This window comes from Mytilus trossulus, chromosome 2 (assembly GCF_036588685.1).
Source record: "Mytilus trossulus isolate FHL-02 chromosome 2, PNRI_Mtr1.1.1.hap1, whole genome shotgun sequence".
In the NCBI taxonomy this organism is placed as follows: Eukaryota; Metazoa; Mollusca; class Bivalvia; order Mytilida; family Mytilidae; genus Mytilus; species Mytilus trossulus.
This window is the reverse complement of record NC_086374.1, coordinates 2,159,112-2,175,474: the sequence shown is the minus strand read 5'-3', so window position 1 is coordinate 2,175,474 and position 16,363 is coordinate 2,159,112. Positions and strand designations below refer to the sequence as shown.

The 16,363-nt window shown below is 32.3% G+C and overlaps 1 protein-coding gene across 4 annotated transcripts in view; it reads left to right on the top strand.

Annotated features, from left to right (window-relative positions):
* The window catches only part of LOC134706239 (calpain-2 catalytic subunit-like), a 31,488-nt gene extending 18,126 nt beyond the window's left edge, over positions 1-13,362 (top strand). For all 4 annotated transcript variants that reach the window (XM_063565000.1, XM_063565002.1, XM_063565001.1 and 1 more), the window contains exons 3-17: positions 998-1,288; positions 2,217-2,348; positions 3,068-3,267; positions 3,748-3,928; positions 4,248-4,313; positions 4,649-4,722; positions 5,590-5,750; positions 7,032-7,133; positions 8,859-8,959; positions 10,033-10,247; positions 10,715-10,791; positions 11,308-11,421; positions 11,861-11,934; positions 12,626-12,852; positions 13,198-13,362. In XM_063565000.1, coding sequence (XP_063421070.1) covers positions 998-1,288; positions 2,217-2,348; positions 3,068-3,267; positions 3,748-3,928; positions 4,248-4,313; positions 4,649-4,722; positions 5,590-5,750; positions 7,032-7,133; positions 8,859-8,959; positions 10,033-10,247; positions 10,715-10,791; positions 11,308-11,421; positions 11,861-11,934; positions 12,626-12,852; positions 13,198-13,213 — 2,031 coding nt within the window. In that variant the 3' untranslated portion in view covers positions 13,214-13,362. The remainder of the gene's footprint in view (positions 1-997; positions 1,289-2,216; positions 2,349-3,067; positions 3,268-3,747; positions 3,929-4,247; positions 4,314-4,648; positions 4,723-5,589; positions 5,751-7,031; positions 7,134-8,858; positions 8,960-10,032; positions 10,248-10,714; positions 10,792-11,307; positions 11,422-11,860; positions 11,935-12,625; positions 12,853-13,197) is intronic.
* Positions 13,363-16,363: the final 3,001 nt, after the last annotated feature.

Here is a 16,363-nt window from a genome sequence, read left to right as displayed (position 1 = left end):
ATAGTAAGAGATAAATTGTAAACAGCAATAATGTTCAGCAAAGTAAGATCTACAAATAAGTCAACATGATCAAAATGGTCAGTTGACCCCTTTAGGAGTTATTGCCCTTTATAGTCAATCTTTAACCATTTTTCATAAATCTAAGTAATCTTTTTCAAAATCTCCACTGAAACTACTAGGCCACAATCATCTTTGGGGTATCTAGTTTGAAAAATGTGTCCGATGACCTGGCCATTCAACCAAGTTGGCCGCCACGGCTAAAAATAGAACATAGGGGTAAAATGCACTTTTTTGCTTATAACTATGAAACCAAAGCATCTAGAGCAAATCTGACACAAGTTAAATTGTTAATCAAGTCAATATCTATCTGCCCTGAATTTTTCAGATGAATTGGACAACTGGTTGTTGGGTTGCTGCCCTCCAATTGGTAATTTTTAAAGAAATTTTGCCGTTTTTGGTTATCTTGAATACTATTATAGATAGCGATAAACTGTAAACAGCAATAATGTTCAGCAAAGTAAGATCTACAAATAAGTCAACATGACCTAAATGGTCAATTGACCCCTTAAGGAGTTATTGCCCTTTATAGTCAATTTTTAACAATTTTCATTAATTTTGTAAATCTATGTAAATTTTTACCAAATATAGTTCTCTGTTACTAATGGGCAAAGTTCATGATAGATATAATTGTAAGAAGCAAAATCGTTCAGTAAAGTAAGAACTTCAAACACATCACCATCACCAAAATACAATTTTGTCATGAATCCATTTGTGTCCTTTGTTTAATATGCACATAGACCAAGGTGAGCGGCACAGGCTCTTTAGAGCCTCTAGTTTTGTATGTTATAATTGGCTTTGGACTAGTAACTGCCACTGCTCTAAGATATTTACCAAGGCCTATAAAGAAGTCGTTGGACATATATCAATAAGACACATTTTATTATGTGTCTTTCGAGTAAATATTCATACAAAATAATTTCCCCTTTACTTATTTCAGAATGACGAAACAAGAAATGGAGGGGAAACGATAAAACCCGGAAACGACAATGTCGACTTCGACGATACTGGTAATATGGAGACACCGGCGCCACCGGACTTTGGTAGATCAGAATATATACCAACAGATGTTGGAACAAAAGAACGGTTTATAGATTTCCGCACAGAAGGCGGAGAATTCACAAACCCATCGAGACCTTCACCCAACGACAATGGACTTTACACTGAGTTTGAATTCACCGTTGATGTTGCTGTTCCTAGTGCATCTGGCCTTCAATGGCAAAGACCAGCTGTGAGTAAATAATTAAGATATTTGGGTCAGTTTATGTCTGGTATTTAATGCTATTGACTTTACATTTAAAAAAGGTCTTTGCACTGTTTTTTGTTTCAGCGCCACTGTAGAGTCTTGTAAAGAAGAAACGCATGATATGTGTGTAATGAATGTCTGGTTCGTTTGTAACTTTGAAATAAAATAATCTATCAGATTTCACTACTGACACTGGGAAGTACTATGTATAATTAACTGTGAAAATTACTGTTCCAGACCAATAAACTATTTATACTATGGAATAAAAGTGTTAAGTCGAAAGTCTAGCCGTTTTAACGTTACTACAATTAGCGCCGATCTCAAAGCTGAATTTAAAGGTTTTTCTGCTGCATATATAGATTTGTTTTGTAAGCAAAACTATTTAAGGATAAGATTACCCTTTTTTGTCTCGCCTGTTTTGAAAACATTTTCCAACATTTCTGTTTTTGAACAGTTTCATCATCATTATTTTTATGTGAAAGAATGGATAGCAACTTGTTATATACGTTGTCACATAACAAAATTTAGCGAAAGACGACATGCATTAAACAAGCCTGACTCCAATATGTTTTCTCCTGTAATAGTCCTTATATAGTTCAATATAATAGTGTGTGTATCCGGGTGCGAACTCGCTATGTGTACTTATGGAATATTTATCTAAAAGTCATATTTCACTGGTCTTTGGTCGCCGGATTGTTGTCTCTTTGATACATTCCCCGTTTCCATTTTCAATTTTACCAATAAACACATCTTCTGTGAGGTGCATAAGACAATAAAATCTCTTGGGAGTGCCAGGCTTTTGTTGGAAAAATTTACTGAGTTCTACAATATATAAGAGAAAGTCAAATATTTATCTTCATCCTCTACTAACATGGACTCGTGGATGTATTTCTTAACCAATTGTATATTGTAGGAAATTTGTCAAAATCCAGCTTTGTTTACTGACGGTACCACACGATTTGATATTGGACAAGGTAGAGTTGGAACCTGTTGGTTTTTGTCTATGGTGGCAAATATTGCAGATAAACCAAGGCTGTTAGAACGCGTAAGCATATTTTATACTCTCCAAAATAGAATTTTGTATTTACACAAAAACTGATGGCATGAGAAGGCATATTTTATATTCCATTAAACAAAATACTGAATGTACTTTTAGATGGTTAATATTGTTCTTTTATAAACCATATACTATTCTTAAAAAATAAAAGATTCAATCTAATATGGAAAATAGTGAATTACTGAGTATAATATTGAGGTATTTGAAATAAATCGAACCTGCTTGTAAAATGGGGAAAACGTTCATATTAGACATCAAGAACAAAATATTGGCAGTCATATTGGTTTTGACCCCCCACCATAGACTCCCTTATAAAGTTAGATTGTCGGGTTTCCTGTAAAATAGCAGCAGCGAGCCACAATGTGAACCTTTTGGGCGAGTGAGCGATATTGTGTAGGCTACAAATAAGAAAAAGAAAGATCATTTTATACCCTACAGGGATTCAGTTCTAACTTGGCTGCTGAGGGAAAATTTAAAAAAAGTATTTAAATCATCAAGAATGGACAAGATAATAACAAGGAAAACAACAAAGATTCACACACATAACAATCCAAAATATTATCTAAAGCACTATAGTTGTTTGATAAAGTTTATGTAAACAAGTCCGATCTATGATCCAATGCTTCTTATTATTAGGGATACACATTTACAGTTAATAAAATGTGTTCTAGATGAATTTTATAACTGATACTTTCACGTTTTGACAGGTGGTTCCAGCTAGAGATTATAAGATCGGTACCAATGACTATGACGGTGTCTTTCATTGTCGCTTTTGGAGATTTGGACACTGGAGCGAGATTTATATAGATGACAAATTACCCACATCCGGTCGGGGACTTTATGGAGCTCACTCTAATACCGATCCTAACGAAATGTGGGTGGCTCTTCTCGAGAAGGCGTTCGCACGGTAAGTTTTGAACATAGCTGATTATGACTTAACGCTTCAATATATTTACATCGTTAGAATATGAAATGGGAGTTACAGTAAACTAATTATAAAAATGCTTTTATACTTTCATAATTAATATAAGCGGTGTTATCATCGCATTCAAAATACGCAACATGAGTTACTGGAATTATCAGAAAAAATCGAGGGCAAATTACGTGACGTGAGTTACTAGAATTATCAGGAACAATCGACGTAAAAAAACGCAACATGGGTTACTGGAAATGCCTCACCAAGAGCGATCGAGGAATTGCCTCTTCAAGAACGATATAGGTCCAAATCTGTAATGATCAGTTTACTGAAAGCATTCATGGGCTTTCAAAACTAAAAGTCCTGGCCAGAACTATTGATACAAGTTCCGAGTAAGATTAACTTTATGTGTTGTAGGATAAATGAGTTCTATTGTCAAGTAAATACAATATCTAAATGATTATTCTGTAGAATGTATGGGAGTTACGATGAGGTATCAGGTGGAAGAACAGCCGATGCCTTTATGAACCTTACTGCCGGTGTAGGAGAAGCAATTAAGTTTGAAACGATGAAAATGTCTTCTCAACAATTGTTTCGGAGACTTAAAAATGCATTCCAGTCACCGACTACAATGGTTGGCTGTGTTTGTCCGGTAAGTACATTGTATTCATGACTTTGATACAGGGTTTTACAAATACATTACTGTATTGTATTTAATGAAAGGATAAATAATTGTGTTGTTTTAATTTAAATATTTTTTAACCATATGTTGAGCCGTATATCAAAGTCTGTATTTTAGAATTGTATAAAATAAGTTGTTATTTTTGTATATTTGTTCAGCTCTCTCACATATGTTTATATTTATACATTTGAAACTTTTGTTGAATTGAAGATATCAGTGTCCAGAACGTAAAACCATACCGATGTATTGTGTTTTATAACAAGTTTAATTTGAAAATATTCTGTTTCAGCAAGAAAGTGATGGCCAGCATGGTTTAGTTGGAGGTCATGCGTACTCAATGAATGGAACATACCAGGTGAGATAATCAGTTTATTTCTAGGTTTGTTTCATTAAAGATTGGAACTTACCAGGTGAGATAATCAGTTTATATCTAGGTTTGTTTCATTAAACATTCACCTCAGAATTTTGAAATATTATCGACAAGAAGACATGATTTTCCGCCTTTTTCTGATATATACCTGAAACTGTTAATACTATGTTATTTTAGACAGTCATCACATTAAATGCCGAACAATACTTGTTAAAGTTCTGATAAGAGTAAACAACTCTGTATGATGTTACTGAGAATGTTCAGCTCCTTTGAGCATACAATTAATAAGTGTTACATCTCTTTACACAATTTGTTTGTAGGTAGGAGATAATATGTTGGTTCGTATACGTAACCCATGGGGAAGACAGGAATGGAACGGACCATGGAGTGATGGGTTAGTTTATTTCATATCATTCACAGTGTTTACACATAACAAAATGCGTTATTGTATAAAACATAATTGGATGGAGAGTATTCTCATTGGCACTCATACCACATCTTCCTATATCTATCGTCCAATTTGTGTACACGAATTTATAGATAATACGGAGATCATAAGATTCCGAGATCAAGATAAATTGGTGTAAAAATATTAATTTGCCAGAAAACAGTTGAAAGAAATTGAACGAGTCTTTAGTTCTTGGTAAACACTTGTACCCTTCTAACAGAATCCAGATAGACCAAATAAAGGCAAAATTAGTAAACCGCTGATCAAAAGTCATAAATCGATTGAGAGAAAACAAATCCGGGTAACAAACTAAAACCGAGAAAAGAAAAGAAAAGAGCAAACAATGAACCATTACACACTAGGTCCTTTGAAAATAACAGGGAGCAAATCGCACCTTATAAGTGAACAAATTCTAGAGGGTCAATGTAAAACAAAAAAAAGATCGCAAGACCTTAATTTAACAGCAGGCGCATGATAAAGGCACTAGTAGTATACCGATGTTCAAAACTTATAAATCGATAGAACAAAACAAATCCGGGTCAGAAACCAAAACCGAGGGAAACGCATGACAGCTTCAACAAACTTACATTTTCTCAAGAAGTCTTTGTGTTGTGTAGAATAAAGGCAACAGTAGTATATCGTTGTCCAAAATTCACATATCGATTGAGATAATAGAGACATTGTATTTAAATACAAATGTTATATGCTAAACTTTCGTAACATTGTCGTAGTTTCTGCCAATCATCCATACATCTTCTTCTTACTTGTTAAAGTATCTAACATTCTACATATATATGTTTTAATTGTCTGTAGGAGTAACGAGATGACTCAGTATGGAGGTTCCATTCCCCATCCAAATAAAGATGACGGAGAATTCTATATGGATGTCAATCATTTCCTCGAGTATTTTGAACAATGCACCATTTGCAATCTAACACCAGACGTTGACAGAGATGGAACAGCAGATACGCTAAGTAAGCTATTACTGTTTACCCTTCCAAAGCCCCTGAGATCACTTCCTGTTTTATGGTGGGCTTTGTGCTGCTCAGTCCTTTGATTTCTATGTTGTGTTTTGTAAACTGTTGTTTGTTTTGAAGATTGAATACTCCTTTGCTATCTCCAGCCTCTCTTTCAATGATCTATAGAGCAACGGTATTTGGACAAGGAGTTTATCGTGAAAACTGCAACCTAACAGATAAAATAACCCAAAAACAAACATATAGACGACAACATTCATCCTCATCAATAGATAGATGTCTGCATAATATCAATTTGAATTCTTTATTACCTTGAACTTTACAGTTCATCGGTGTCAATAAAAAAAATCATAGTAAACAAGTAAACAGACAGAAAATGTTCATGTAATATTCTCTCTGATTTTAGATGCAGTAAAAATGTACTTTCCTAAATTGATTAACTGTTTGATGTTCTTTAAACTTAAAAGTTCAATAAATTTAAACACACTTGGTCTAGACCAGTAATATTTCTTTATGCATCTTACTCTGAGTTCCTTATATTTCGGACACACTAAGATGAAATGGAATTCGTCTTCAATACACTGACGGCAAATTGTACATATACGACGTGACAATTCAATGCGTTGGTAGCGTCCAGTTTCAACTGCTAATGAATGAGAAGAAAGTCTTATTTTTGAAAGCGTTCTTTGGTACACAATAGGAATATTTTTTTTCAAAAAAAAATAAATCAAAATATGTAAAGCTCTATAACGTCTAGAGATATATACAACGTTTCTGTTCAAATTGTTATTTCCAAGGATACTTAATTAAGGCAACAGTTTTATACCGGTGTTCAAAAGTCATAAATCGAGTTAGAGATATCAAATCCGGGTTTCACGACTTTATTGTCAACTAAATAAAGGCAACAGTTGTATAACGGTGTTCTGAAATCACAAATCTATTGAGAGAAAACCAACTCGGGTTTAAAGACTGTATCATAATTTACTTGGAACTTGGAAAGATGTAGATTCTGAAATGGTAAATTCATACGCATTCAAACGAGTTTAGCAAATTTTAGAGGATAATTTTAAAGTATCAAAACATTTTTTTCTAACAAATAGTGTAAACAATTTTGGAATAAATATAAGGTAGCTGCTATAATCTATATTTCTGTTTTTAAGCATAACATTACGATTTTCTATTTTCTATTACAATAGTCCAACTTCCTATTTTGTTTTTGTGATTTTATTAACGCGGGGATTGATTTAGACATATATATTATATTGTATTGTTTATTAGACTATGTGACATCCTTATTTGGTAATTGGCGAAGAGGGAAAGCTGGAGGCTTCCAAAGCAAACTACAAAATCCACAGTTCTGTGTTACAGTGAGTGATCAAGGTTAGTGGATATCTTTAAGTATCTATCTCATCGATGTTTTCTTTTGATATTATTAAGTAAATTAAATAAGATAACTTATGGAATTCGATGCGACTGTTTTAATCCACCAAATGCCTGTACAAAGTCAGGAATATCACAGTTGTGATCCATTTGTTGATGTGTTTAAGCTTTTGATTTAGCCATTTGATAAGGGACTTTCAGTATTGAATTTTCCTCGGAGTTCAATATGTTTCTAATATTACATTTTACTGGCCCTTTGGGAGGTGGAATGATAATTTAGTAGTTTGTCTCCCAAACAGCACATTTGGAGCTGCATTTTTGTTTTTTAAGACCAATAATCCAGTTCCATACAAATGGTTTGAATCTAAACTTTCATACGTATCTCACGATATATCTCTATTCAGTGTATCTTCAAAAAGGAATGCAAAAATCTAATTTTTGGTGTATACAATTAGAAAATACAGCATTGTACCTTTTGCGATAACTTGCCAATAACACAATGTTATTTCGTGCATACGATACAAATCAAAGGCTTGAACTGATCTGAACTGATCTAAATTGATTAAACCTTTGAGCATATTTCAAACAAGAGTGTCATCGAAGATATATAATTAATTCTTTCTGAAACAATTCCACAATCATTGGATGAAATATATTGCCAAAACAAAATAAAACAAAACAAACACAGATTTTTACTCGGACATGTTTGATCAACATCTATGGGTTGCGCCAGTTATTTGAACAAGCACTATTTAAATCATTATCATTTTAAGGAACATTTAGTGGGAAATAAAGTAAGTATTTAATGCTTCCCTTTTTTTGCTTATAAGTAGACATAATATTTCTTTTAAGAATTTAAATTTTAACATTCATACAATTATGACTTTAATAATTACAATACAGACAGTTAACAAAGATAACATAAACCAACAGAGAACTTAAAAAGAATTAAACTAACTTTTTTCTTTACCTTGAATACCATTTTGATTTTATATATTCTGATTTGGCAGCTATTCTTTTATTATATTTATTATGTAAATCATCTATACATGAACAGAATATCGTTACGTATCATATCTTCGTCAAAGGTTTTTTATTTGACCATTTTATTTCAATTACGACTTACAATCTACAGATGGCTGTTTATGAAAGTGTGATATAAGTCATACTTAAAATACAAACTCGTTCTGAATTGTTAAATAATTATTTTGTAGATGTCTTTCAAACTAGCCATCACATAACAGCAAACCATTCTTATTACAAATATGTCTCTAGAAAACTTTTTTTTTGTAATTGATGTTTATGAGAAAAGTGAAATATCGACTATTTAAGATAACGATGAATCTTAGATGCAATGGGTGTTACATCTAGTACGGATGAATGAAGTATAGAAGGCATATTTTTGTGTGTGCTTAATTTTCTGAAACACTGTTTAAAAAAACCCTAAATAGTGTTTAAAAAAAATAATATCCATCTTTCCTTAGCAATCGTAAAAGCTAAGAATGTAGACTGAAACAAACACCCTTGTCTACAGTAATCAATATATCAAAGCATGCGGAAAGAAAATAAAACTTGTCCGCAGTAATCAATATAGAAAATAAAGGCAATAGTAGTAAACAAGTGCCTGTCCACAGTAGTAAATATATACGAAAGCATAAAGACTGAAAACACAGAATTAATAAGATAAGATTCGTATACTTAGTTCAATGATTTTGCATTTATTAGAGGCTGATAGGGATGGCAATGTTCCGGTTGTGGTACAGATAGTACAGAAAACATCGGACAGGCAGGATGATAAAGTCGGGATTAGGGTAGATCTATATAAGGTAAGTTCGTTTAGACAAAATAGCTCTTCTCTTCTCTTATACAATGAACCAGATTTTATTATCATTATGTTCAGTTAAGGAAATTTTGAAACAGTTTGATAGGATGTATCATTTTCACTCGATATGAAATTAAGTAAACACCAAATTAATATGTAAAAACGGAATAAATGTTGTTCTCAAAATTTCACAATAAGCACTACGATGACTTTGTTTAAATTGTGCACCATTTTATTGTGTTATTTTTCTCTTAATTTATAAGCCAGCTGACCTTTTTATTACTGGTAATCTTGACATTGTCAACAATGCTTTTTTGCGAAATAAGTTTATGGCTAAAATATTTGAGCTTTAATTCACAAAATGAAAAACTCAACTACTGTTATTAGTCGAGTATTATGCCACAATGCACCCATAGAGAGAAAGAATACGTGGATACTCTTCCCGATTTGGTTAAGGCAGTTAGGTTGGTGAAGCAAATTTGAAATACAAAAACTGAATGGGCCTATGAACTCTCATGATAAATCTATATGGAAAGACCCATTCCTTTCTAATACATGTACTACCTCCCTAACAAACATGTTGTTGTCCCTGTTCATCAAGACCAGGAAAAAACAGTTTTCTGTGTCGATCGCATTACATAAAATACTTGTAACGGAATAAGGTATTGATAATGCACTTAAAAAAATCAACACATATCACTACGACACGGTACATCAGATGAAATCTTGAAAAATAAAAGGTCTGTTCTATGTTCCTTAATAAAGATGAAGAACTGGATTTTTTCTTTAAAGTTTTCTGTGCTGAATACAAAATTACAAATAAAGACAACAGAGATGTGCTGCTTTTCACAATTCAAGCTAAATATTCTTTGAAACAGACCTTATTGAGACGTGTGGGTATTTGACATAGATACCAGGATAAAACAAATACTCCACAGACTCGTTTCGTATATAAAAGACCCCAATCAGGGACATTCGAATAAAAACAATTATTAGGTAAAATATAGTGTGAATTATAAAAGTATTTATTTTACATTTCAATGGATCTGTTCTTTATAAAACTTTATATGATTTTAGGTTTTACATGAAGACTCCGATATAATTGTTCTTGACGAGTTAGGAGATAAAAACAATATGTATTTGATAGACTTTAGTTCGTGCTACAGATTTAATGTGAAACCTGGTAAATACGTGGCGGTACCTTCTACTATGGATAGTTGTGACAAAGATCCTAGAGTCCTTAAGGAATTTCTGATTCGATTCTTCACGGCTGGACCATTGACGAATCCTTTGTAAGTGTTTATGCGCTTATTTCATTCAAATTCAGTTTTACAAGACTTCCAATGTCGGCGTCGAATGTAATCTTCACATGCATTTAAGTTATTTTATATAATATTTAAAAAAAAAAATAGAAAGAAAGTCAATTGAGAAAAGGAATTATATCACTAAGATGATGCTTGAGAACTCTGTTTATGACATCGTAGTTTCTTGAGTTTCTTTCTAGCTGCGTTAAATTCGATCACACTGAGTTATAACATAACATCGGGGAAATAAACCAAACATTTCACCAAACTGAGCAAGTGACGTAAGTCAACATTGTTTCAAATAAGATAGCTAGAATAATTTTCATATAGAAAGGGGACATATATTTCAATATTCAACTCAAACAGTCTGATTGGAAGCGAGTTGTCAGAGATAAAATGTTTAATTAACATGCATGATTTAATACAATGAGACTCATACCAAGACATATTTTCAGTGAAATACAAGACAGTACAACAGTAATGACTGGGAAGGGACCCGACATGGAGGTGGATGGAAGCGTCTTACAGTTAGGTGAGATAAAGGATTTTTTATTACATTTTCAGGGCTTACATACTTGAATCAACATTGCTGTACATATTATCTTTTGTATATATTTACTTGATAATATATTTCATGTTCTGCACAAAATCATTTATGTGTACACCCGTTCTATCACAAAGGATGCAAAAATTATCACTGAAGCTAGAAAGATATTTAAACCGACACAACCTATGTAGGGTTCCTGGTTAAGGTAAATCAAGAAAAGCGCTTCGGACGCAACAAAATAAGGACGTGTTGTTTTCAAATTTATTCTAATTTTACTTATAAAAACAATCAAAAAATCTATCTAAACAATAGTAAAAAAATCAATTTGAGGGCTGTGTGTAGGACTGTATTATTTGCTTTTGATATTTATATTATTACTCAGTGAGAAAGTGGCAAAATACATAATCATTTTACGCCTTCAAACGTTTATCTCGAATGGTATAGATTGTCGTTATAGATATAAGATTTGAAACATTAGTAAATGATTGTTTTTACTTTTAGGTTGTTCACAATGTATTACTGGAAAATTTGTGAGCGGACGCAATGCTGGAGGACAGATTTCATGCCATGATACTTTTGCAACAAATCCACAGTTCTTCATTACAATTAATGAGCGTATGTTTAATATTCATAAACTCAAATTCTTCTCACATTCTACTGGCTAAATTCATCGCATATATTACCATGAATAATTACTAATGGACTGTACCTTAATTACTTGTTGACTCTCTCTGTCTCTCTCTCTCTTCATATAATATCTTCTGTATAACTCTCCATGTTATTGAGTTGATTAGATATGTTATTCATTTAGACAAACATACATGTTTGATTGCCGTCATGAGTTTCGTTACTTTGTCTACGATTTTGCATCCAGACAATTGGTTTTGATATCAAATCATCTGATTAATGTTGTTAAGTTGACTTGAGACTGCCAAATACCTGAGCTCTTCTCACCATTGTAGGGCGTATTGCAACATTTGAAATCTGTTTTTCCTATGCAAGTAACCTTGTGATTACCATCTTCTTGAATTTAAAGGATACAATGTTATTTCAGCACAAAGTGTAAAGGTGGAAGTCATGCAACCCGATCAAAAGAATGGTTTCCCAATTGGGATTAAACTGTTTGAGGTAAGAATAATTATATTAGCTGAAACATATTCAGTGTTAAAGAAACGATGACATACATCCAGTGTTTTATATAAAAAAAAATAGAAAAAAGAATGTTTACCATTTGAAAAATAATAATCAATCCGGAAATATTATGCTATAAGAGAGACAAAAGTTATCAAAGGGGCATTGATTTAAACTAAAAGTCGAAAATAAATTGACAACGCCATGGTAAAAAAAAAAACCCGAAATAAGACAAAACAAAAACCAGTATACAAAACAGTGAAGTTTTAACTAAACATTGAGCAACACGAACCCCACAAAAACTTGTTGGTTATCTCATGTGCTCCAGGAGGCTAAGTAGATCCTGCTCCACATTTGACACCCATCGTGTTCCTCGAGTAATTACAAACCCGACGATTAGTGTAATTTGTTATTTCACATTCGAGAATAAGTTTCTCATTAAACAAAATATGTTGTCTGCTCTTTGTTTGATGTTGACACATTCCGCATTTCCATTTACAATTTTTTTAGTCTTAATCTTGTTTGGGATCCCCGTTTGTTTTCGAGTTTAAAGTAATTCAGATTCATGATCATTGCCGCTTCTGCAATTCAGATCGACAAAGAAAAAGATTTTTTTTTATAAATTTAACAATGTATCTTTCCCAACGTGAAGACGACATATCCTTTATTTATATATATCGTATTTCAGACTGACAGAAGTAGTTTTCAGTCGGATTATAACTGGTTTGCTCAGAATTACAACAATGCCGTACGTGATATGAGTGGAAATGATGGACCATTCTCATACGGAAGCAGTGTGGATTGTGGGTATAAATTACAACCTGGAACATACGTACTGCTGATTCATGCTAATGGGCCTGAAGATCAAAATGATTTTGCAGTTGCAATATATTCAGAAAGTCCGGTTGAAATAGAGTAAGTAATGGGAAATTTAGTTTACCAATATTTTATGGTTTAACATATTCTAGCCTACTTTGCAAAATTATAGTTTTCATAAACTTGGTGATCAATTGATATAACAGGAATTCTAAATTTGACATTTTTAGAGACGATTTATGATCGATATGTTTTCTGTGAAAATTGCTGAAATTAATTGTTTCCTACACATTTTTGTTCTGCACAGTTATTCTTGTCACAACGTCAGACTTGTCACAACGTCAGACTTAACTTAGAGTTATTATAACCATATTTATAGTACTTATATAACACGACTGCTCTTTGTATACATTTATTAAACCGTTCTTTATTTCTCTGTTACAGATCCAGTAATTTGTAACCACAACAAGATCTGGTAATTTATAACAACAACAGAGCTACGAAACAAACTGTGATATTTATTTTAAGAGACAATTATTTTGTTAATTTCATACCTTATTTTGTATACACTCTTGTTATCAGTATTACTAAAATATTTATTTCTTGTTAGTCGCATTTGTTATACATTCTGAATTCAGGTAAAAGTCTTAAACCATACCAATTTCAATTAGAAAATTAGAAAATTCAAAACGGAAAGTCCCATATCAAATGACAAAATCAAAAGATAAAACACATTAAACGAATGGAGAACAACCATCTAAAACAAACCCGAAGCAGACGATAATAAACACACTAAACTAATGTTCTGACAGACTAGAAAGGATTTCTTAGTTGGAAACAAATTTTGTTATAATTAACATTACCATTAAAACTGGAGGTTTAGTATGCCACATAACCAGGTTCAACCCACCATTCTCATCATAAAATACCCTGTACCAAGTCAGGAAAATAGCCATTGTTATATTATAATTCGTTCCTGTGTGTGTGTTTCAATAGTGTGTTTCTGTTGTGTCGTAGTTCTCTTATATTTGATGCGTTTCCCTCAGATTTAGTTTGTAACCCGGATTTGTTTTGTTCTCTATAGATTTATGAACTTCGAACAGCAGTATACTACTGTTGCCTTTATTTGATTCTATATTACCTCTGATTATCTGATTCATCTGTAGTTTGGTTGTTCAGTCTAAACAGAAGATCTTGGAATTCACACCAAAATATAACCTACAAAATTCACGAAAGAGACGATTTAGAAAATCAAAAATCCACCATTCTCTTCTTTGGTATTTACAAAAAACAAACCATGAACATTTGCCATCTGTATAACAAATACTATAACCTTAACATTTCACAACAATTCGTATAAAGAACATTATATCTAGTGGACAATATGTTGGACTTAACATCGGTTCTTACCACCATTCGTTGCACAGTAGAAGATGGCCTGCAGAAATTTTGCGATGGGGAATTTCCAACTAGTGGTGTCAGTCAGATGTGGATTCTTTCAAATTTTAAAGATCTACTCCCAAATCTTTTATCACAAACTTTTTTCAATTTAGCACGTATAAATAGTCATCAAAGGTACCAGGCTAATAATTTCATACGTCAGACGTGCGTTACGTCTACATAAGACTCACCAACGATGCTCAGATCAAAATAGTTATTAATCAAAAGATAAACAAAGTTGAAGAGCACTGAAGACCCAAAATTACAAAACGATGTGCAAAATACGGCTACTTACATGAGCAATACGATGAGTGCCAAATGTGAAGCAGGATATTCCTGCACAGACAAATTTATTGTGAATTTAACAATGAAATCACATGATATTTTTCACATGGAAATCACATGAATTTTTAAAATAAAGTAATTCAAATAACATCACAATTTTCACATTTGAAGTCATATGAAACGAGTAACTGAAGAAAAATAATATTTATCCAAATCCGAAAGCAATGAATATATATATCATAAAATTAATCTTCTGTGCACGGTTTTCTCTCTCTGTCTGTTATGAAGTGAAAATATGGCAGCTACTCAATTGTAGTGTTTTGAAGCCGAAGTTTACCGATTGTCACCTTAGCATGGATAGTGAGCACGTGTTTTACACGAACAAACAGATAATAGTTTATTTTTAATGACAGATCCATGTGTATTGCGATCATCGGATTTTTACGAGAGAGTCACGCTAAGGTCACTTTGCATACGAAAAATATGTCGGCGAATTGCTTCTTGGAAGTAAATTTCTACTAAACATAGACAAATTAAAGATTTTTCTTCAGAAAAAAAGTATATGCACATACGTTTTTTAATAAATACTATCCATCTAGTTATAAAAAAAACCATATGCATCATTTTTCTAATTTAAGGTTTCATATGAAAAAAGTAAAAACACAAAAATACTGAACTTCGAGGAAAATTCAAAAAGGAAAGTCCAAAATCAAATGGCAAATTCAAAAGTTCAAACACATCAAATGAATGGATAACAACTGTCGTATTCCTGACTTGGTACAGGCATTTTCTTATGTAGAAAAAGGTGGATTGAACCTGTTTTTATAGCTAGCTAAACCTCTCACTTGTATGACAGTCGCATCAAATTCCATTACATTGTCAACGATGCGTGAACAAAACAAACAGACACAATAGGTAAAACTGTCACAAATAGGGGTACATCAGTCAACATTCTGTTATCATCTTAATCACTATAAAATGTAACGAAGAAGCACAAAAAGGCACACCTCAAATTTAACATCCTCATTTTGCGTTTTTATACGATTTTATTTATCTATCTAAAGTCCACCCATAAAGGATGGAAGGTTTTTGTACTGGTGTAAAATTGCGCGTTTGAAATTCACACAGGTAGACATGAAATAATGTTGTCTTTCAGAGTATGACAGCATACATAAATACAGTGTCTAGTGAAGTAGATATAACAAAAACATAATTAACAGTAAAAGTAATAATAATAAATTGAATAACTGTGACTTTGATTAAAAGCATAAAAAATACCTATCATTTAAAAAAAATTGACATGAAATTCATGTGAAAAAATTCCCGTGGATATAATGTGAATCTCATATTCACAAAAGTTTCACGTGAGTTTTATGTATAAACTCGTATGAGGTGAATCTCACGTGAAATTTTTCATCTGAATTTCGTCTGGAATTCCTGTGAAATTCACGTGAAAAAAATTTGCCTGTGTACCATCAGTATCACTTGAGATCAGACCTGGTTTTTGTTGGGGTTCATGTTTCTCAAATTGTTTTGCCATGGTGTCGTGAGTTTATTTTTGACTAATGAGTTTAAATTTATTCGGTTTTTCTGTTTTTCAATTGATAAACATCTTAATTCTTTTTTTTATAATTAATTTTTTTATTCATCATGGATTAACAGACATTTACGTCTTAATTCTTAGTTCTTGCCGGTATTTGTCTCAATAAATCTGGTTATTGATTTTTCAACAAATATCACAAGAAGACCATCCAAGCAACATTTTACATTATTAATTATCAATTCTTTCAAATTTAACTTATGAAAATACAACAGCTATGAATGAATTAATTCAAAGAGTAGTTAAATCATATAGCAACTGAAATATATGACAGGAGAGAAACAT